Consider the following 23,723-nt stretch of genomic DNA (forward strand, 5'->3'; position numbering starts at 1 on the left):
ACCAAACTTTGTTTAAAGATGAATCTCGACTGTGTTATGAAAGCTATAACAGAATGAATTGAATTACCAATTTATTTTATGCAATATGTGGGTAAAATGCCCATACATCCAATATACACTGTAATTTGCATATTAATGTGTTCTTGGAGCAAATAACAAAAAGGGAAGTGTACACTGTAAAAAATTCACCCGTATTTTTACGGTAAAGTACTGGCAGCTGTGGTTCCAGCCCATTACCGCAATTTTACGGTTTCAACAATGCTGTAATTTCACAGTAAAGTACTGGCAAGCTAGTTCCAGTCATTTACCGTAATTTTACGGTTTCCATAATGCTGTAATTTCACAGTAAAGTACTGGCAGCTGTGGTTCCAGCCCTTTACCGTAATTTTACGGTTTCAATAATGCTGTAATTTCACAGCAAAGTACTGGCAGCTGTGGTTCCAGCCCTTTACCGTAATTTTACAGTTTTTAATTTGTATGGCTGTTCTGTAATTTCACAAAGTACTGCCAGCAATGGTTCCAACTACAATTCTACAGTATAAAAAAAGTTAATATAAATACTGTTTTCTATTTACTCTATTGTCTGATATCTATTAACATCCCTATGTACCATAATGTTTACAGACATTCCAAACAGACTTTTTACTCAATGGAAAAAATAAAGAAATAGATTATGGTGTACATTGTTTGCCATTTATTTAAAACAGGTTTTAACAATACATTCAATGCATTTTAAAATGTATTTTCTCTGACTTTCTTTCCTTAAATACTGTTTTAGAAATCATTGAGAACCAAAAGATCAAAAATCCTTGATAGGGCAAAAAATACTGTCAAAACATCCCAAACCTGCTTTTAAAAGAGCTGGCCTGGGAGGAAGTCTAGATCTGAGAGCACATAATCAAGAGAACCAATGGGTGAAAAAAACGTAGGAAGAGGCAAAAAAACAGCCAACACGTGCCACATCAGCTTTTGACAGATCTGGTCTTAGAGGAAATCCAGGTCTGAAAGGAAAGAAAATCAAGAAAATCTTAGTGGTAAAATAAAGCACATGGCAAAAACTAGTGATCACATACTGTGAAAACTTTCAAAATAGACATAAAATGATCATGTTAATGAACTAAACTAATCTTAAACAGCAATTGAGTGTGCAGTTTGTTTTGAATGTTTGTTACAGCATAGAGGAAAAACATAAAAAAACAATCTTAACAGAAAGATTATGGGGTCAAGACAAGACCAGAAAGTTTAGCTGTGTGTAAAAGAAAGTGATTGTGTTTTTTCCAGTTGGCCGGATAGGAGTACATTTATTTAGTAGATTTAGGAGTATATTATAATTGTGTATATGTAAAGAGAGCTGTTAAGTTAAATGTGTAAAACATTTTTTTTACAGCAGAAGAAGTACATTTGAGAGTACAGTGGGGAAAAAAGCTGTAAACCCTCAACCTTTTGGAATTGGTTGGTTCTCTGCATTAGTTGATCATAAAATTTCATCTGATTTTTACCAGTCACAAGTATAGACAAACACAATGTCCTTAGAGGGATAGTTCACCCCAAAAATCCAAAATTTCTAACCCCCATGCTATATATAACACATGACAATCGCATTGATTGGCTGCCATTCTTTTGACACTTAAAAAACACAACAATCTTGAAGTGGATGAATCAATGTCTTCTGAAACCAAACCGTAGATGTGTGTAATAAAAATATTAATATTTTTAACTCACTTTATTTTTGTGTTAGAAAAACAAACAAAAAATGAAATGCTAACTAAACTATAAATCATTACTTCCATTCTACTGTCATAAGTAAGTGAAGCTCATGCGAAATGTCGGTCATCTTTGCTTCTGTGTTACTTCTCGAACAAGCTTTCACAATGCACTTACATCACGTCACAATGTCCCTCTGATAAGTGCTCATATGACAGTAGACTGGAAGCAATGAGTTATTTAATTTAGCATTTTTAGGTTTTTTTATTTTATTGCACAAACCTATCATTTGGCTTTAAAAGGCATTGATTTATCCACTGGGTTCATATGAATTACCATCACGATCGCTGTTCTTTTTTAAGTGTCAGACATGCGACAGCCAATCAATGACATTATATGGACTCAGAGATGGATTTGTTTCCTAAAAATCTAATTTTGTTTTGGTAATAATTGTTCATGATTCCCTTGTTTGTTCTGAGCAGTTAAACTGTCCACTGTTCTTCAGAATAAAATCCTCCCCCTGGCACCCTTTGTAATAGTTGAGTCCATCAGTAGTTCTCATTGTGAAAAAATGGGTCTTTAAATCATGCAGTCACTATTGTAAAGGGTTCAATTGTGCAGAATATGCTGGAAAACCAAAACTGTGCAGGACATGGTAGATTTTTCTGAAGAACATTGAGCAGGTTAACTGCTCAGATCAAACAAGGCACTCATGTACAACCATTACGACACAAAAACAACATTTGTGGTTCATAGAGGTAACAACAAGGTAGTCACTTACCAAATTAACATTTTTATTACACAGCCCTGAGAGTGTGGGAAGTGTTGAGTAAAGTCATTAAAGATTATAATTGTTTGTGTAGCTAGCTTAAACACTTTTTTTTTGTCTATGTGACTAATGAAGATCACATGAAATGTTAAGAACAATTAATGCAGAAAATCATTCCAAAGGGTTCAGATACTTTCTTACCACTGAATATGAAGGCAGGTAAAGGATTAGTTCATCCCAAAATGAAAATGTCCTGATAATTTACTCACCCCAATGCCATCCAAGATGTTCATGTCTTTCTTTCTTCAGTGGAAAAGAAATTAAGTGTTTTAAGGTAAACATATCAGGATTTTTCTCCACACAATGGACTTCAATGACAATCAGAATGTTGAAGTCCAAATAAATGCTGTTTCAAAGTGCTTCAAAGGGCTCTCCTCAATCCCAGCTGAGGAATAGAGTCTTATCTAGTGACTCAATCTGTCATTTTCTAAGAAAATTTAAATGTATATACTTTTTAACCACAATTGTTCATCTTGTGCTGGTCTGCAATGTGACAGGCATTACGTCATCCCATTGGAAAGGTCAAAAGTAATCACCACCCCATTGTTTACTAGTATGGAGAAGGATTATCGTTCACATTGTATTGTATGTTGAATTACATATTTATGGTTTTGTGTCAGTTTATTGTTTAAAATGGTCATTTCGTGTGTATATCCTGGATGTCTAATAATGTCATGCGAGACCTTTCCAATGTGAGGACGTCATGCCTGGCACGGAGACCAGCACAATATGAACAACTGTGGTTAATAAGTATATACTATTTATTTATTTTTTTAGAAAATGACAGATGGATTCCTTAGCTGGGAGTCATTTGAAGCACTTAAAAATCCTTTGAAACATATTTATTTGGACTTCAACATTCTGGTTGCCATTGAAATCCATTGTGTGGAGCAAATTTCTGAAAATTTTTCCTCAAAAAAATAATAATTTTTTTCCCACTGAATAAAGAAAGACATGAACAACTTGGATGGCATTGGGGTGAGTAAATTATCAGGAAATTTTAATTTTGGGATGAACTTATCCTTTAAGCGGTGTTGATTCTTTTAGGAAGCTGCACAAATGGGAGTGTCAGTAGGCATAAAGTTTAGTTACCTAGACGAAATTCCATTCGAAATCGATGAGGTTCCATAGAGAGAGAAGCAACTTTGGGATTGACAGTGGCAGACTTCTTGCTGACAAGTTTTCCAGTCTTCTTTGAAACCACCTTGCCTCTGCAGGTCTTAGAACCTCTTTCGGGGTTTATCCCAACACACACACACACACACACACACACACACACACACACACACACACACACACACACACACACACACACACACACACACTTTAAAATAGAAAACTTACAAAAATCTACCTTTTATCAATTTAAATATTGGATTAAATATACATTTGCTAAATTACGGGACAATAAAAGAAAATAAACAAATTTAAAGGGTACTATAAAAGGTCACAAAATACCTTTGAATGAATTCCAATGTGCCACATGCCTCCTCTGGATACTGACAATTGAAGACAGAACATTGTAAACATTATTCCAATTGCATTCAGAAATCGTGATTGTATGCCCTTACAAACAACACGACCCTCTAGTCTAGGGTAATCATCCAGTGTTCAGTACAGTTATCTGCCCTCCCTGAAATGATTTTTTTCTTCAAATTATACACAACACTTAAAACAACAGTTTACACAAAAATATACATTTTCTGATAATTTACATGACGTGAAACTCACCAATGATTAGGGATGCATACGATGTCAGTAAAACTCAGTAAAACAAGTGATTGATTCCTAGAAAAAAAGAATACAATTATTATTTAATAAATATTTAATCTTTAACCAAGCAAAGAAATTCGACGTCAGAGCATGGAGAACATTGCATAGTGAAACTTAAGCTGTTGAAAACTGTCTGCTAAAACGAGTGCAGTCAAGAATATCTGCCTCCTCTTTCAAAAACAACCTCTTTGACTTTTAATACTATATAACGTTACATGCGAATCTCACAAAAAAGCAAGTACTCGGACCACTAAATTGAAAATATAACATACATATATATATATATATATATAAAACGTTAAATATCTATTTTGCATTGGGAATTTTAACAGCTTTACATTATTTGCATGGAAACTAATCAAATTGACCACAACATTTTAATTGCTATCATGGTTCTGGATATTTCGAGTAGTTTTATAATTATTCTCCATCTTATGTGCATGATATTAACGTTATGCGAATAACATTAATGCATCTGGTTAGATTAACGTTAGCATCATGAAACATTAACTTACTAAACCAGAAATTCGTGTGAATCGAGATAAGGGTTAATGTTACTACAAAAGCAAGCCAAAATAATTTCTAAATGGTAACTTAACTTCAACCAAGCACATTCGCAGTAATACTTTAAATCGGAGCTCAGAGAATATTCATTAGCAGGCGAAAGGCCGAATGCCGTTGAGAGCTCTGTCTGCAAAATGCGATTAGGGCTAGCACAGTCAAAAATACCTTGTGAAAAAGGCGATTTTATAGGTTGGGAGCAACATAATAGAATAACTGCAAAGAAATAAACTCACCTTGAACATTGTCCTTCTTTAAAATAGCCTAGACAGAGGAGTGTTGCTGTTCTTTGACTGTCTCCTTTCTGTTTGAAAAAAAACCCGCGTTGAAGATGCCCCGCCCCTACGTGATATTTTTTACAGGCCAATACTGTTTTTTCCAGGAACAAATGGATTTACACATAAATGCTGTAAATTTACTGCAAGTAATTAATTTATGGAACCTAGACTGTTAAATTACAGGATTAAACTGTTTATTCAAATAACAGTATTTTACTGTTGGAAATCGCCCGTATTTTTACAGCAATTTTTAACAGTGTAGTAATGGGAGCATAGACTGTAAAAAGAATGGGAGTAATAATTGGCAACATTTTCATAATAATATGTAATATTTTATAGGAATATCGATATCTAATTTATTTCCCTGACTTGTTGTGTTCCTAAAATGTCTGATAAACATGCTTTACGTCCTGGTGTCCTCTATAAAGGACATGTATGAAATAAAAGCCCTGTTTTGTAATAGAAAGTAATTTTGATTAGAAACATTTAATATCATTTTCCTGAAACAAGTTGAAACAAACAAGTCAGATTTAAATGATTAATATTATCACAATTTAAAGAAATATAAAAGTGCCAAATAGTTTGGATGTTGTGTCAAAATAATGTAGGTGTGGATGTATGAATCTGGTTTACCTGATAAACACTAGCAAGCGAACTATGTAGTGGTAGCGAACTAAGCGGAGTATATAGTTATATTTATTTATTCAGCAACAGAACAGCTTGATATCAAGTAACATCAATGATCAGCATTCACTAAGATCAGATACCCATTGTTTTAAGTTGAAGAGATTGTAGTATATAGTAGATTGCAATAAACCACATTTAATTTAATACATTTGATTTAAGTTATATGATATATATATAAATGTATATAATCATCTGCATGAATGCTAAAATGTGCTCCATTCATCACTTAATTATGGAGATCAGTCCAAAGGTGCATTAATAAATCATCAAACAAGACAGAAAAAAAAACTCTGAAGAGATTAAGCTTTATCTTGATAACATGGTTAGCATAACTGTTGCATTAGTTTGCATCATCAATGGCAGAATGTGCTTTATTGAGGATATATCCAAGTTTCCAGTTGTTATGATTTTTTTTTTCCTTCAGTATTTTGGTCAACAAGCAAAATTCCAGTTGCAATCATTTTACACAAGATAGCATAAATCATACAGATACATACATACAATTCAGTAAATGCATGCACACATACATAAAAATAAAAAATTCAATAAAAAATGTAAATAAAAAATTAAAGCCGGTGTATAACAATCTATATGTGGATAACAATCACATAAATATAACAATCTATATGTGACTTAACAGTTTGAAATAACTTCATGAAATATGTTTTGTCAGCTGTGCACTTAAGCTGTTTAATGATGCGAAGTGGTTTAAATTACGTAACTACCATGTGTGGCATCCTTATCTTTGTAATTCCATATGAATGTAATATATGCATGTTATGCTTATCTTCAACCAACAGCCTTCAAACTGGCCTTAACATCAGCTAATACACTCTCAGCCTCCTGCAAACTTAGTTTAGAGTCTGTGGGCCTGAGAAGAGGAGGCTTGGACATTTCACACACTTTCACTCTTTTAAACAGCCTGTCCTGGTCAATATGCAGCACCCACCCCGGCTCCATGTGGAATGCTATACACACATGATCCCACACATAGTATTTTTCTCTGTGCGAGCTCACACTAACACTTCCATCAAAGATGTTGACATCAAGCTGATTCTTGTAGGTTTCAGAGGGGGATTGACAGCGCCACCACATGGCCCCATTATTATATCCACAAATACCATCCTCATCATATGGAAGATCAGGACAATGTTTATAAATATTTACGGACGGAGGATGCACTACAACCGTGTATTGAATCTCTTTTTTGTAGAGCACAGTCTCATAAACACGCAGCACTGGACTTTGGTCACCACAGAATTGCTTGCCATAGTGCCAGAGAAGCTCCTTAAATGAAAAGGTAAAGCAGAAGTTTCCATAGGGAGATTCTTTCTGGAAGGCCTTTGAGGTGGTGAAATGCTCAAGAATGGGTCCCTGGTTGCGAATTTCAGCAGCACTTTGATGAGGGAACAATGACGCAAGGAAACGCTCTTCGGCCGCGGATATGTCATCAGGTGTGACTGATAAATCCCACCAGAGGTAATGGTGCTGATCACTAGCCACCAGCTCTGATGGCTGTCGGAAGCCTAAATTGTGAAAAATACCCCTAAGGCCTTCTTCTCCAGTGACATGAGACAATTTCTCGACACGGAACTCCACAGATTGAGGATAAGCAGGAATGTTGTTTTTATAAAGGTACCCATTTTCTATATCAGGCATTTCTTTTAAGTCTGACAGATACAAATGCTGTCCTTTAAAATGTTTCCCAAAACATTCTCGTGCATTTTGACGTATCATCTTTCTGAAACCAAAGAAAAAATTTGGATTAGCTTATCATTAGTTATAAAAGGTTAAACAGTATTTAAAAAAAAAAAAAACATAGATAAAGAAATAAATAGAAAGGTCTTTAGTTAAAAAAATAAATAGACAAGTGCAAATAATGTTGCATATGGATAACTCTATTTAAAGGGAGAGTTCACCCAAAAATGACAATTTATTTACTCACCTTTAAGTTGTTTCAAACCTGTATGAGTTACTTTCTTCTGTTGAACACAAAATAAGATATTTCTAAGATTGTTGGAGATCAGAGTTGCCGGTGGCAATTACCATAAAATTATGGAAGTCAATAGTCATTAACTGTCTTGTTACCAACCTTCTTCAAAAAAAAAATCTTATTTTATGTTCAGCAAAAGAAAAAAAACTAATACAGGCTTGGAACAACTTTAGGGTGGGTATTTGCTGACAGAATTTTCATTTTTTGGTGAACTATCCCTTTAATTTATTTTGTCATTTCTGTCTTGCCCTGATTTCTCCTCTAGATGGAAACAAGCTTGCTACTTTGCACAACTAACATCTAACATATATATTCCTTAAAGTCTTTTTATCTTAAATATCAAATGTTACAAAAATAAATTTAAAATTTATATATATATATATATATATATATATATATACCAGTTTAAATGGACACAATGCTTCTCAAAATGTTTAACCTTAAAAATAAACAGGCTAGTCATTATTATGCAAATAACTATTTTCAAATCGGGGATTAAAAACAGATTCGTCCATTATGTCATTCGTTCCATTAGCTATTAAAAGTAACATTTAGTCTTAGGTCTGTGTGTTTGTAATTGTAAAAGTGTTAGGTCTATGTGTGGGCTTAGGATATTCAGTAAAAAACATTTTGTGGTTCAAATTTTTCTAAAACTAGTAATTTTTTTTCCAGCTAACAGGGAACGTTCTGTTAGAATTTGTAGTCTGCCTCAATTTATATTCCACTCCAAAGTATATTTTAGAATGAGGCATCCCTAAATTATCAAAGAGAAGAAGATAGACAAGTTATATTGATTATCATTTGGGTAAAATGGGTATGGGACACAGAGAACCATCTCAGACAATAAGGTGTCACAACTTAATTAGCATAGTAGACCACAGCTGTTACAACAGGAGCAATTTCCTTTACATTATGAGTGTAAGCCCATCCAAATCCCAATGGAGGTTATGTAAAGATTCGTCCCCATGTAAAGATTCAAGCCCTGATCTCTTTGCCACATTTCTTTAAATATCCATACCCAGAAGAAGCAAAACTCTTTCAAATGTAAACACGTGTTCACAATGGGAACTGTATTGACGACAGGACACATCACACATTAAGCAAAATATCTCTTAACTCTTAAAACATTATGATTATTATGACATTATTATATATTTTTTGATATACTTCTGTGAGGATGACTGTGAGGATGATCTCTGTAGGCTACCAATCACACTGAGACATATAGATTTTGGGTGAATTTTATGTGATCTAAGCACGCGAGAGAATTGGGAGAGGGGATCAAAAGAGAAAGATGTAGATTAGAATGATTCTGAGGTGAGACTTGCATCTCGAATGGTGCGTGAGAGACAGATCAGATGTTAATTTCCAGAAAGTGTCTTTTGTCTTCTCGGGGAGTAATCTTTCCTCAATCAGACGCCCTGGCATTTGCTAGTTAATTCCAGCCTTACAAAAGTCACTGTGGTAAACTGTAACAGGATAAAAGGTCTGATATTTGGATGTTCTGAATCTGGGTTCATTACAGCACCGGACCAAGATGCCTCGCGTACTTTCTCACTGCCTTGCTGCAATAAACTTCTTCATCAAGATCTTCAACATCCATCATTATTGTTTCTTACATAAATAAAATAACATTTTTAAAAGTTATGTTAGGACAAAAAGTTTCTAAAATAATGCTTATGGAATGTTCTTATAATGTTATAAATAGTTAGTTACTATACATTCTTGTAATGTTGAGAAAAAGCTTTCTTAGAATATTCTCAGAACATCCTTTAATGTTATTTTTATTTGCTGAATTTTTCATAAACATTTGCTGAATGTTTTCATAAAGTTATCAAAACATACTGAGTAGGCCTACAACATTCTTGGAACATCATATTATATTATTGTATAGTGAATGTTTTCATAATGTTATCATAAAACATTCTGACTGACTACAGTGTAATTTGTACATGAACATTCTCATAACATTGAAAGGAAACGTTCTTAGGACATGAAACGGAATGCCTTTATGATGTTATTAATATTTGCTAAATGTTTCAGGAATGTTTGCATAAAACGTTGTGAGAACAACTTTAATGAAACTAATTATTTAAGTCTAAGTACATTTTTTGTAGAGCTTTTCACAATACACATTGTTTCAAAGCACCTTTACATAAAATCATGTTGTTATAATGTTTTCACAAAGTTATGATAAAACTTTCAACAATGTTAATAAAATATGTCCGTTCAAAATGTTAATGTTATCAAGCTAGCACAAAACATTATAGCCTACATAGTTCAGGGTAACTCATTAGTAAAAATGTTGAAACCTAATATCACTTTGATTATTTCTTTTTGAGATATGAGTCATTTTCACCTCTTTAGAGTCACAATGGGGTTTCGCTTTAACAGCCTACCCGACAATGCTTTGTATCGCGCTAAATCGAGACAAATATGCTAGTATACTGTAGCACACCTCTTAAACATAAAATATTAACGTCATTGTTTAATTTTCCCTACCTTATAGTTCTCGTTCGTCAAGTTCTGTTATTCTGCCAGAGTTCTGCTGAAAAGGATATGCAGCTTCCCCCCAGTTCCCGCCTTCTGGTTTAAGTAATAGTGATGTCGTTCGTGAACGAATCGTTCTTTTTGAACGAATCTTTTAGGTGAACGAATCGTTCTCGTTCACGTAGTCTACTGACTCATGTTTCTCGTTCACTGAAAGTCCTCCCTCCACCGCAGCGTGGCGCTATTAGCAGCGAGCGCATGCGCAGCTCTGTCGACTGTTTTATTCTGTCAAACAAGTGATAATAATTTAATTTTTTAGCTCCTGGATATTACTGTTACGTAACTGCTCCTAAATTTTAGGTTGGACATCCAAATATTTATTAAAGAGAGTAGGGCAAGACACTTAATCACAGGCAATGGGACATCCAAGCAGTCCAAACAAACAAAGAAGGTAGGACTGACAGGCAAAAGGGTTGTCCAAAAACAGAAAGTCCAGATACCAATATGAGAAACCAGAGAGGCAGTGTGACACACTGTAAAATCCAACAGTGACTAACACTAGCACAAATCTTAAGTGTTCTAGCTAACACTTTTTAGTTCACTTATAGGCTACTTAACTTAATTGTAAAAATCTACCCACATATTACTTATTTACTCAGAAAACCCAAGTTAAGATTAATTGATTGGGTTGCCAACCAGTGCCATTTTGTCAAGCACAATATAAAAATAAAAATTCACCAGTATTTCCTTTGGCTGCAGCACTTGGAACATTCCTCTTATTATAACTCTTTTCCTATTGATGGAGCGATGTCACAAGAAATCTGCAGTTTCAAAGGAAGATAATAAATAGGTTGTTGTTAAAAGTTGACCTAGCTTCTGACTGAATAATCAACTTAATGATGTATTCAGAAATGAAGGTCACCTTTTAAAATTAACCAATGTTTCCCTTTATGTTGTATAATGATCATTTATAATTGTATTGCTAACACTTACATCATAAACACCTGTGAAACTTTTTATTGGGTTGATATAATATATTTGTAACAACAATCCTGCCGTTGACCATGCTTGAGACACACACAGAGACTTCAACATTTAGCATTCAAAACACAATAATGGTAACAATGATATATAAAGTAAAGTTTAAATCTTTTCCCGTCAAAAATCAAAAAAAAAAAAAAAAAAAAAAAGATTAAATCTAAAGTAAAATATCAAGTTCTTTCTACAGTCCTTGTTTAGACTTTTTACTATAACTAAGTGTAAGGGAATTATACTAACTAAGCATTTGTTAGCACAAAATACTACTCCTATTTCACTTTACTTGTTTGTTTTTTAAAGCTACACTGTGTGATATTTCCCCCCATCTAGCGGTGAAAAGGTATGACCATCCAGTGAATAATAGTTTCTGTTCCTCTCAATTCTGATTTCGTTTAAACTCCTACAGTGGCCGATTTAGTCCAAGATAACATGGCAATCCCCCTCTTCACATTCGACACTGTGCCATCAAGTGTTAAAACGCGAAAGGCGAAGCTTGAATTTATGGGTATGTCCCTCTTTGGCTAATGTACTTTCAAGATGGAGGGGCAACATGGCGACCGGCATTCGAACCCACATATGTAGGCTATACATATCTATGTTCGAACCCCTCACCCATATGGATTTTCAATGGCATATTATAAACTTACGAGAATACTTTATTATTTGAAAGAAATAAATATACATTAATGAGCACATATTTTTTAAAGAACTAGCTAAGAATAAACTAAAAAAGTTACACAGTGTAGCTTTAAGGGAATCGGTTTGCATGGGTGTTTATTTTTTAATTTTTTTAACTAATTAAATTTTACAGTGCACATACAAAACCTTGCTGTGAATTACAAAATGAAGCAGGCTTAGGTTGAGCAACAAGGTTAAAGAGACAGGTGGATGTAATAATTGAGTCCTGATGAGTCCGGGTCAAGGATTATGGGTCATAGTTTTTGATGGAATGAAAGTCCAGGGTGGGAAGCCGTGCCCTCTGGTAGTAATCACGTGGCACTCTCACTGGTGATGAATAGTGACAATAACACGTTTATTGGAACCAAAAAGGTAAAGCTAATTTGGTAATTTGCACCAAATTAGAAAAAAATAGCAACTAGAATGGAATAATTTTCTGAAGACAATGAAATTGTTTCTCATTATCTGGGTTTCTGCATGAATGTGACAATCTTTTCAGCTAAATTCAAAGAGTGCAAAGGTAAATTTCTCAAATCTTAATTTTCTAAAACAAGAGGAAATCTATAAGATGCATGCATATACTCATACAACTGCTGAAGTGCTTAAATACAGTAACAGAAAAGGTTTGACTAAAATTGTGGCCAACAAATAAAGTTTCCAGCAGTTATCATCAAATATATCATTCCTTTAAAAAAAAGAGGCCACTGCAAAATCTTTGTAAGTTAAAATCTTTTAATTTCACCCAATGTACAATGATACCTGATAGGAGCCATTAATGCAACAGAAATACACAAACAGGGTTCACATTTTTTTTTTTTTTTTTTTACAACTGTGCACTTTTAAACATTTTAATTAAACATGAGTGACATTACTATTTACTGAACTGCAGTGAGTTTAGCTTCAAGCACCAGCCTAGCTCATACTGGCCTTAAGATCAGCTAATACACGCTCAGCATTGTTTAAACTCAGTGGAGTCTCCGGGGCTCTCAGAAGACAAGGTTTGGATGTTTCACATGCATTCACACGTTTTAACAGCTTCTTCCTGTCCACATGCAACAACCACCCCGGCTCCATGTGGAAAGCTACACACACATGATCCCACACATAGTATTCTTCTCTGTGGGGGCTCACATGAACACTACGATTCGACTTGTTCACCTCAAGTTTCAGCTTGTAGGTTTCAGAGGGGGCTTGACAGCGCCACCACATGGCCCCATCATTGTATCCACACACACCGTCTTCCTTACCAGGAAGTCGAGGATAATGGTCATAAAGGTTTATGTCATGAGGGTGCACTAGGACCTTATATTGAACCTCTCGTCGGTAGAGCACAGTCTCATAAACACGCAGCACTGGACTTTGGTCACCACAGAATTGCTCGCCATAGTGCCAGAGAAGCTCCTTAAATGAAAAAGTGAAACGAAAGTTTCCATAGGGAGATTCTTTCTGGAAGGCCTTTGAGGTGGTGAAGTGCTCAAGAACGGGCCTCTGGTTGCAAATTTGAGCAGCACTTTGATGAGGGAACAATGACGCAAGGAAACGGTCTTCGGCTGCGGATATGTCATCAGGTGTGACTGATAAATCCCACCAGAGGTAATGGTGCTGATCACTAGCCACCAGCTCTGATGGCTGTCGGAAGCCTAAATTGTGAAAAATACCCCTAAGGCCTTCTTCTCCAGTGACATGAGACAATTTCTCGACACGGAACTCCACAGATTGAGGATAAGCAGGAATGTTGTTTTTATACAAGTACCCATTTTCTATATTAGGCACTTCTTTTAGGTCTGACAAACTCAAATGTTGTCCCTCAATGAATGTCTCTGTAACATCTCGGTTATTTATGCGCTTCATTTTCTTTCTGAAACAGAAGAACATATATGGTAGGTTTCCAGCAAAAATAAATAAAAAATAAACCATTGTCAAAAACTTGACAGGTTTGCATGTATATATTTCTTGTTTAACAGTTTCTGCTTTTAAAAGTAATTTAGATGAACAAACATCAAAACATTAAAAATGATTAAATAAAACATCAGTCATGTATGAATTGTAGGGTTGCCATATAATACAGAATCGTCCCATATGTAAGACATCAATGAAGCGCTCCGTATTAAATCTATACAAATACAAATATGTATACAAAACTATTCGTCCCGTAAAGGCTACTCGCCGCACTAAATTGAGAATTAATCAAACCCCATGAGACAAATCATTTTTGATTGGCAAATACTGTTCGCAGAAGGCTTTAAGACCCAGCAGAATCCTCTGCCTGACTAGTCGCTTCCGCTTCACAGCGATCGGTGTTGCGTTCCACTCCACTTTTTGACACGCACTTGCGAACTTCCTGAGAGGTTCAATTGGGAAAATAATTCATGTGGATTTTGTGAGAAAGACATTGAAACAGTAGAACATATTTTCTTTCAGTGTGAATTTGTAAATTAATTTTGGCTTTCATTTCAAAGTTGGACCCAATCTAAAGATATATTCATATACCCTTTGAAATGTGACCTCATTTAAAGTTGGAGTGTTTATAAAGTATACAAATTTTGAATTTTTGATAAATAACCTGATTGTGTTAGGCAAACACTTTATCCACCGATATAAGTATCTAAAGGTCAAACCCCATTTCACTAGTTGGAAGAATGATTTGAAGTTATATGCAAAATCTCTTAAGTGGATGATGGACAGAAATGCCTAGAAACTTTCTTCTGCTTTGGACTTGTATATTTTGTTAGATTAAGACCCCATGACACCTTTTTGTTTGTTTGTTTGTTTGTTTGTTGTTGTTTTTTGTGTGTGTTTGGTTTTGTTCTGTTTTTTTTATTTGAATGCTGTATTAACACGAAAAAAGGTTATATGATTGTAAAAAAATGCCTTAAATGTTCTATTTGAACAATCTATAATAATAAAAAATAATAAAAAACTTGCAAACTTCCCTCACCGCCGTTTTGAAGTGCATTCCAATTCGTGAAGTGGATGAGGGAAATTTATATGGACAGACACTCGCTCCCTCAATTTTGACCCAGGACACGAGTCTACACTTCAGGCAGTAAACAATTTCGTAAAGGACATTTTTTTTAAATAATAAATCAACTGCATATGGATTCCAAGTGATCAAGGGCTTAGGACGTTCCAGTTCAAAGGTTTCGCCAGTAGTGGGCACTCAAGCAAAGTAAACATTGACGCACATTCGAGTGAACGAGAGGAGAGAAGTTAGGAAGTGAAGGGCATAATAAAAAACCATAGACTGTAAAAAAATATGGACGTAGTGTCCGTGACGTCACCCATAGGATTCTGATAAGCCATTCTGAAGCTTAAAGTATGGGCGAGCTGGGCGTTGCCATCTTGTGAGCGAGTCATCGCGTGTCACTCCCGGATAACAGAAAATGGGCAAAAAGGCGGGATGTGCGCGGAGCTGAGGTGACGCAATAACTATAGACGGCGGATAAATGGCTATTCACTTGTAACCACGCCCTTAATTATGCAGAACCTTAAGGCTTTATATAATGTAAACGAATGAGTTATAAAAAAATTCACCCCCCTCAGAGTTGTCATGAAGATCAAAATTAGCCTTATAAGCCAAAACCACAATTTGTACCAGGCTGTAAACATGTTTTTTTCTGCTTTAAAGTTGAGAATTTTAACATGGGGCTCAATGAGATTCTGCTCCCTTCTGGAGCCTGCCTCTAGTGGCCAGTTAAGGAATTACAGTTTACATTACTTCCGTATTGGCTTCAAGAGAGATCGCGGGAGGTTGCCGCTTGTAAAAAACTAACTGGAACGCAGCACAAGACTCACACTCATGGCAAATCCCTCTTTCAATGTCAGCGTTTTGATTTCGGCAAATCTTTTTTCGGCGAATGCAACCAATGTAATTATTGTTCATGAGTCACATTCAGCCACACAAGAAAACATGCTCCTGGAAGGAAGTCGTCTATTTCACTCTTTTTATTCGTGTTAAATAGAGAAAAATAAATTGTAGCATATTTTCTTGGATCATTACTAAAACACGCAATAACCAATAATAATACTATTCTAATAAAACAACCTATTATGTAAAAACAGGGCCGGACCAAGCCCTTATGGGGCCCTAAGCAGAATTTTATTTAGGGGCCCCTCAGTGCCACCAATACGATTGATTATGGTCAATTCTTGATAATTCGCACACCCGCTATTAATGTTAGTAGTTGTAGCTGTGTTGCTACATCAGGCTGTCATGTTACCCTTATATGTTTTTTAATTGTAACAGCACACCCACAAGAGTGGTCAGGTGTTAATACTCAAAGCCTTACAGGTCAGACCTGGATATGTACCTTGGTTATATACCTGTTTTCGACACTAATTATAAATGTTTTTTGAGCATCATATTAGAATGATTTGTGAAAGATCATGTAAAGACTGGAGTAATGGTGATAAAGACAGCTTTGATCACAGGAATAAATTACACTTTATATATGCACATAGAAAACAGCTGTTTTACATTATAATAATATTTCACAATATTACTGCTTTTACTGTAGCTATTTTTTGATCAAATAAATGCAGCCTTGGTGAGTAGAAGAAGAGTAGAAGAAAAATTTTTTTTTATTATTTCTTTCAAACATAAACAAAGCTTTTATTTTTGGTAGAAATAAACTTTTTCAAAAAAAAATCTGCATTCCATTCAACTGTGTAGAAAGAACCATTTTTTATTTTATTGCATTTTATTATTTTAAATTATGCAATTAAAGATGAAAAGTTAAGTCACTAACAGTTCTTCCTTTTTTCTTTGCTGTCATGTTTACAGCAAGATGATGTGATAGGCCTAGTGAAATACAAGTACAGACTTGTTTATTATTGGTGTTTTGTCTGTTCTTATTTGAGTTTTGCTTTGCATTTAAGATATCAAAAAGGCAAGGTATACTATGTTAATTAGACCATTAGCATAGGTGAACTGAAAGAAGTATTTGAATTGGAATGGGGGGGAAAACAACAGCATTGTGGCAGTATAATAGCCTATCACATAATATTTTTCAGAAGATAGTTAAATCTGTAATTGTCTCTCTTCCATCAGCAATTTTCTTTCAATTACCACCCACACTCAGAAAAAATGCTGCAGGCCTAATTTGTTAGTAGGAGAACGCAATGAGATTTTTGGCACATTGAGCAGGGAAGGCAAAAGACTATGTAAAAAATCGCAAATTGTAAAATCGTTATTTTTTGTAGCCTCCATTTATTTGGAAAACTTTAAATAAAACTACACCGTAATATTACATCCGTAATGGCATTTTGGTAAGGGTGTTATGCGATCTTCTGAACAGCAGAAGGAGCTGTTTCTCGGGAAAAACGAGGGGTCTGAGATACGGGAGATACTTTGACTTTGTGGGCGGTTCCGAGTCTTCAGCTTCATAATGTTGGCCGGCTCTGCGTAAATGCTGTTCTAAAGTTATTTAACCATCGTGTAATCAGACTCCAAATCTCAACTGAAAATTGTATGGATCCCCTTCTATAAAATATTGAATTAGCCTATCCTACACATGCATCACATTTAAAATGTTTGCTTTCTTTTTCATGTTTGTCTTTCTTCAGAAAAAAACAAAATCAAAAATATGAGCAGAGAATATGTTTGATTTTAACAATGACCAACAATGTAAGTTGAACCTAACTGCATACACCGTAGCCTACTACACGTTTTTAAATGCCTTAAGTGTCCCTAGATTGCCACCTTTCCAGAAGTTGGCAACCCTAACGAATTGTGCAACTGTTTCTATTTAACTTTCCCTCATGTTTAACCCCAGGATCGTGATAGTCGTTTTAAAATGAACGTCTGGTGCCAAAAAAAAAAAAAAAATGCAAGTAGCCTAATTGCAAAGAAGGAACGCATAGCGGTCATTTCAAATTTTAGCCTACTTTACGTCTAGGCTAAGTGAGGTTAAACGGTCGAATTCTTGTGATAGTGAGAAAGCGATCGTTTTCCCGTTTAAACCCGTGCATTAATTTAAAATAATATTACCTGCTACGAGGCTGCTGTTTTCAGACTGTAGCTACTTCTTCTTCAACGAGAAAGAAAAAATGTTTTTTCATCGAGTGAATCTCCTCCTCCTATTTCAGAAACACACACACACACACACACACACACACACACACACACACACACACACACACACACACACACACACACACACACACACACACACACAGCAATTGGCAAACAAAATCAAACACCCCCTTCAAAATACTGTCACTGTATAATTCAAATTGGCAGGCCTATAGGCACTTCTTGCATTTTACCCATTATACGGAGTTGCCATAAGGATTTCTACTTTATTCAGAAAAATGTAGGCTACGGGTGGTTCGCCTACAGGCTGCAGGGTTGCGACTAAAGAAACGTTATCAGCAAGATGGTAGAAAACTGTACATTTCCTGATTACAATCTATCTTTTTTTCTTGAACATGCGCCTGAAACCCAAATGTGAGATTCAAACTGACCAATCAGATAATTTCAACTTCCCTCCCTGTAGGTGTGAAGGATTCTCAAGGATTTATGGCTACACAACAATGGAAATTCCACTGCAACTCCACTGTGGTACAATGTTGCCAAATTTCAACATACCTATTTTCCGTAGTAGTACAGCATTGCCATATAGAAAAACATTTATATTTTCTCAATTTACTTTAAAACTGTTCGTTTGAGTTTTGAATACACATATCTCATTTACTTTTCAAAGATGTAACAATAAACATTATCACTATACATAAGTGCATACGATTCCCCCAGTGCATACATAAGGAAAGGTCAGAAGGTAGCTAATATTAAAGACTAAAACAATAATATCTGGCAAGAAAACAAATAACTACATATGTTTGCATTACTTTGAATAAAGTAGAGAAAATAAAGATTAAAGTGGAAAAAAAAATAAAGGCAACACTTGACTGTGTGTCTACTTGTTCTAGCACTATTAGTCATTAATAATTAGAATGCAATGATACCAGGAGGAGGAGGTACATTGTCCTCTCATGTCTGCACATCACATGTGGGGAATTCCAAAGGGTAACTCTCTCTCTCTCTCTCTCTCTCTCTCTCTCTCTCTCTCTCTCTCTCTCTCTCTCTCTCTCTCTCTCTCTCTCTCTCTCTCTCTCTCTCTCTCTCTCTCTCTCTCTCTCTCTCTCTCTCTCTCTCTCTCTCTCTCACTATCGTTTTTTCATCTGTAAAGGGAACAGAAAGTAAAATTATCTGGTGAAAAGAAAGTGAAACTAAAATATATTAAGTAAATTTATTTCTGGAGTTAAATGAAAGTCCCTGCCCAAAAACATTTCCAAACTGTCCAAAATGAACAGAGTGAAGGGCATTCACAGAAAACATATTTTTTTAAAGAACAAAGAACACACACTTATGTTGATAAAAGTGTGAAAATGAAGTAACGGTGATACTGTATTTGCATAAAATGCTGTGTGTAAACGAATAGAAGCTATAATCAGCGTAATGTGATTAAAAGAAGGATCAAAGCACTTAACATAAAGAACATAAACAAAAAAAACAAGAATTAATCATATATTTTTCAATATTTCCTCATTATACTAGTCTCTAAAAACGTAGCAAAGGTTAGTCAAACTTTAAGTCATATAAAAGTGAAGTGTGTTCTGGTTTCTCATGAAGTGGAAACATCTCAATGTAAGATATATGCCTGTGTTTTGTGATCTAAACAGAGAGCAACTGCAGGGAGCAAAGCAAAAGTGATAAAGAACTATAATTTCTGACTCTCCCTTCCAAAAACCAACCATCAATGGTCAAAAAAAGAGGCCACATCTATTTTCTTATCAGTGCTTTATTAAAACAGCATAAGATATACCAACCCAGCATGTAAAAAGACACATATTTCCTCCACATACTGTGCATTTCACACTTATTAGTGAAAACAAAAACCTTGCTCATATTGACTTTTAATACTTTTGAACCAACTAAATGGTAATGGATCATTTGTCATATTATTTACTCTAAGGCCTGATGTGGCCAAAATCACACTTCACAAACTCTTCTGAGGTAAGTTTAGGCTCAGCGCCCTCACAGAGTCTGAGGCTCTTAAACAGAATTGCCTGACTGAATTTGAAGATTTGTCCATGTGGAACATGAAAGGCCACTCCGATGTTATCCCACATGTAATTTTGTCTTGCTCTTGGTATGAAAATAGGTCGCATGTTAGGAGACAGCCGGAATTTATGCGTTTTACTCATTGCTTGTGGTCGCCATATAATGGTGTCTTCATGAAGCTCACACACTGCATCTTGACTCTTCTGAAGCACGGGATACTCGGAGAACAGGTCTTGTGCACGAGGGGCATGAATCACAATAGAATACATCACTTCCTGCTTATAGACCACAGTCTCAAAAACCCGAATTTGGGGATTCCGGCCTGCACAGAACTGTTGTTTGTAGCTTTTTAACAACTGATCGATTGGCATGCTGAAACGGAAGTTCCCCAAGCGAGAGGATGCCAGGAAGGCTGGGGAAGAGGTAAACTTGTGCAGGAATGGTTTCACTTTGTCGTAAAATTCTTCGTTATTCAAGTATTGCTCCTCAGCGATAGTAATATCAAGTCTTGAAATGTCTGGGCTCCACCATACCAGATCACGTGTTGACGAGTCACTTCGTAATGGCTTTTTAAACCCTTCAGAATCCCAGATGCCACGGTATCCTTGAAGGTCAGTGTTATGCCTAAGGGTTGAGACTTTAATTTCCACCTCCTCAGGTTGAGCTGGAATTGAATTATAAAGGTAATCATTCTGAATTTGCTTCAATTTGAGATTTTTAAGTTTCAGGTGTTTCCCCTCAAAGTATAGTTCCTTGCATCCTCTCTCATTTGAGCGAAACATTCTTTCAGGTTGAGAAAAGTTGTTTATGAGATGGAAATCACTTGGACTGTGATGTCTTTTTGCACTGTATGAATAGAAATGTTACATATTTTATTGAAACAAAATGAAACAAAGCTATTAACAAATATTGAACAAGACAACTCTTTTATATCAACTAAATTAAAAAAGCTATCAAAACAGAACAACTCTCAGATCAGAAGACACATTCAGTGATAATATTTAAATAACTCGATCTCAAACAAAACTTGTTAATATTAGCTTTACACTAAAATATAAAGAGTTGCGTTGCTTTCATCAAGAGTAAAACTGTTGGTATCGGTTTATGTGGAAATCGAAACTGTGGGCATGCCTAACGGACTAGAAACATGTCCAAAGACACACAAAAAAGAGAAGACATCAACATTTTCACTATCGCATTTTGAGGGCATTTTAGCTGCTATTGACCACTTCCATCTGTGGTTGTACATTTTAGAACAGCTTATTTCCAGTCCATTTTCATTACCAAAACAAAAAAAACAAAAAAACAAAAGAAAAGGTTAGGCTACTCTTAGGGTCTAATTCACCACTATTAACTAGTTGCTTATTTGCATGAACATTCTAGCATATTGGCTGTTTATGAGTTATAAAGCACATATTAATGCCTTATTCTGCAATATGTACTAAATTCAACAACCTTATAATTGACTAGCAGTAATTAGGATTTTATTGGGGAAAAAGTCGTAGTTAATAGTAAGAATATGACTTAGAGTGTGAGCAAAGAGTGTGACCAAAACAATCTAAACAACTTTTGCTTTTGCTAAACATGGAACTTTTCTAATAATTTAGAAATCCTGTAATATGTCTACATTAAATGACAAAATCAACCGTATTCTTGTTTTTAATGTTTTGATATATCCCATTGATTTTGAATATTTTATGCCAACCATTCCTACATTAAGTGAACTTTTAAAATATAGTGTTATAAAAAGAAAAAATATATAAAATAGTAATAGTTTAAATAATAGTTTAAAATTACAAATAGCTCTTCACTCACCAACTTGCTGTTATCCTGTCACCGAACATTCACAGAGTGCAGGGGAGAGAGAGAGAGAGAGAGAGAGAGAGAGAGAGAGAGAGAGAGAGAGAGAGAGAGAGAGAGAGCTAACAGGTGTCACTTCAAAATAAAAGAATACAAATTTAAAATAAATGAATGATAATTATGAATAAATATCAATTATATTTAGCAATTCTAAATGTTCAAATGTTCTGGCACTGTTAACCCATCTTGAGCATTTAAAATGAATTGAGTAATTGCCTTATTAAAGGTAGGGTAGGTAGAATGATCTAAAACACTTTTGTCCAAATTTGTTTAAACTTTCTTTATATGTCAATACATAATTAAAGGCCCACTGAAGTGCTTTGTAACGCATCGCATTATTCAATGTGTTGACGGAATTTCCCCTGAAAGGCTTCAGCTGTTAGCTGTTAGCAGCTCCTCCCCTTTTTTGAAACAGCCAATAGAGTTTCGTTAATATACAGTTTGACTAGAGCGCAAGAGCAGACCTTTCTCTGTTTTTTGGTTAAGCCAGTTTCCTCTAACACTGTTTACCATCATAATCTCTTTCATATCGCGTTGAAATGCAGCATTCTGTGCAGAATTCAAATGGGACTATATGTTTGTTGTCTTTGCGCGGACTCGCGCATATGATCCCGCTGCGCTCGTGTCTGTAATCTAAATTTAGACCAGAGCCCTTGGGGTGTGTGCGCAGCTGCGAAACTAACGTGAAAACAGACTTTATTCGCCTCAAATGAAAGCATGTTTACACTGAATTGTTTCCTATCAATGCTACCCGTTTTCTTTGCCTTATAAATATAACTAGCTGGTTACCGAATCAAACAAAAATATATTTTAAACTTTACCAGTATCAGTATTCTAGCTTGATAGTGGGTAGCCTACTAAAAGACATCTCGTGTTTATATTCATACTGATAAAGTTAGATTTTTTTTTCCATGTTGTTCTGACATGATGTCACTACATGCACTCATCTCAGGTAAATAATGCGTCTTCCATCTGATTGGTCGGTGAGGCGCGTTCATGTATTTTAGGGGCGTGGCTTTGGAAAGAGCCCAGAAGGGAGAAGGTGGAGTGAATGGAAATAATGAGCTGTCTTTAAAACAGTCGTGAGAGGTCTACAGACACTCAATTTGTATACTTTCTTTTTCAGAGTACTTACATTTTAATTATGTATTGATATATAAAGAAAGTTTAAACAAATTTGGGAAAATTTTTTTTAACCAATTCTTACCTACCCTACCTTTAAGTATTTAGTTTCAGAATTCTAAGCTACTTCCATTCTTATATTAATGTACTTTTCTGGCTTCTTCTTACTCTACCATCACAACCTATGCTACAAATGATGTTTAGAGGTTATAAACACGTCGCCATTTTCACAGATGGGTGTTTTCTGTTTTAGTTGAAGATGGTGTTATTTGAATGGCACCAAATTAAATAACTAATCAGTTTCTACAACAGAAATGAATCACTCAAAAACGTTTCTTCTAAAACAAAACTTAATTTCATATTAACACTGTAAAGCTGCTTTGAAGCAACCTGTGTTGTAAAAAACGTTATATAAATGAAGGTAACTTGACTAAATATATGCCAGGGATTTCTATACACAAATGTTTCCTCTGACACTGATCCTAAAACTTAAGCAGTAGAGTGTTTGTAAAAGTGCCTGTCAATATATTTTTATATAGCTTAACATATACTTTAATAGCGGTAGATAAAGCTTTGCTCTTGATAGTTTAAAGTTGGTGTTGCCAAATAGGGAATGCGTGAAGGACATATTAATTTAATTGATTA

At 35.1% G+C, this 23,723-nt stretch overlaps 3 protein-coding genes and 1 long non-coding RNA gene across 5 annotated transcripts; all 4 read right to left on the bottom strand.

Moving 5' to 3' along the window:
• Positions 1–178: 178 nt before the first annotated feature.
• LOC137083694 (uncharacterized) lies at positions 179–5,162 on the bottom strand. The gene is made up of 5 exons (XR_010906575.1): positions 5,104–5,162; positions 4,265–4,321; positions 3,992–4,032; positions 3,626–3,762; positions 179–1,001 (listed from the first exon to the last, which is right to left on the bottom strand). It is a non-coding gene; the product is annotated as an uncharacterized lncRNA (long non-coding RNA).
• A 1,248-nt stretch (positions 5,163–6,410) lies between these two features.
• On the bottom strand, positions 6,411–10,514 carry LOC137083695 (uncharacterized). 2 transcript variants are annotated; one of them, XM_067449639.1, is made up of 2 exons: positions 10,328–10,514; positions 6,411–7,569 (listed from the first exon to the last, which is right to left on the bottom strand). In XM_067449639.1, the coding sequence occupies exon 2, from the start codon at positions 7,567–7,569 to the stop codon at positions 6,622–6,624; it is 948 nt and encodes a 315-aa protein (XP_067305740.1). In that variant the 5' UTR covers positions 10,328–10,514; the 3' UTR covers positions 6,411–6,621. The 2 variants fall into 2 exon arrangements, with proteins under 2 accessions (XP_067305740.1, XP_067305739.1); XM_067449638.1 differs by having other exon boundaries at positions 6,411–7,573.
• Positions 10,515–12,768: 2,254 nt separating this feature from the next.
• LOC137083696 (uncharacterized) lies at positions 12,769–18,118 on the bottom strand. Its single transcript, XM_067449640.1, has 2 exons — positions 18,021–18,118; positions 12,769–13,889 (listed from the first exon to the last, which is right to left on the bottom strand). Exon 2 carries the CDS (start codon positions 13,880–13,882, stop codon positions 12,944–12,946), a length of 939 nt encoding a protein of 312 aa, XP_067305741.1. The 5' UTR covers positions 13,883–13,889; positions 18,021–18,118; the 3' UTR covers positions 12,769–12,943.
• Positions 18,119–19,836: 1,718 nt separating this feature from the next.
• si:ch211-197h24.8 (uncharacterized) lies at positions 19,837–21,972 on the bottom strand. The gene is made up of 2 exons (XM_067449641.1): positions 21,912–21,972; positions 19,837–20,942 (listed from the first exon to the last, which is right to left on the bottom strand). The coding sequence occupies exons 1-2, from the start codon at positions 21,938–21,940 to the stop codon at positions 20,003–20,005; spliced, it is 969 nt and encodes a 322-aa protein (XP_067305742.1). The 5' UTR covers positions 21,941–21,972; the 3' UTR covers positions 19,837–20,002.
• Between the last annotated feature and the right edge of the window lie 1,751 nt (positions 21,973–23,723).

Source organism: Pseudorasbora parva, chromosome 7 (genome assembly GCF_024679245.1).
Source record: "Pseudorasbora parva isolate DD20220531a chromosome 7, ASM2467924v1, whole genome shotgun sequence".
In the NCBI taxonomy this organism is placed as follows: domain Eukaryota; kingdom Metazoa; phylum Chordata; class Actinopteri; order Cypriniformes; family Gobionidae; genus Pseudorasbora; species Pseudorasbora parva.

Bases quoted from the DNA above. Each gene is read 5' to 3' on its own strand.
- LOC137083696 (XM_067449640.1), bottom strand. From the start codon at position 13,882: ATGAAGCGCATAAATAACCGAGATGTTACAGAGACATTCATTGAGGGA.
- si:ch211-197h24.8 (XM_067449641.1), bottom strand. From the start codon at position 21,940: ATGTTCGGTGACAGGATAACAGCAAGTTG. The intron at 20,943-21,911 runs GTGAGTGAAGAG...CTATTCATACAG, and splicing joins GACAGGATAACAGCAAGTTG to TGCAAAAAGACATCACAGTC.
- LOC137083695 (XM_067449639.1), bottom strand. From the start codon at position 7,569: ATGATACGTCAAAATGCACGAGAATGTTTTGGGAAACATTTTAAAGGA.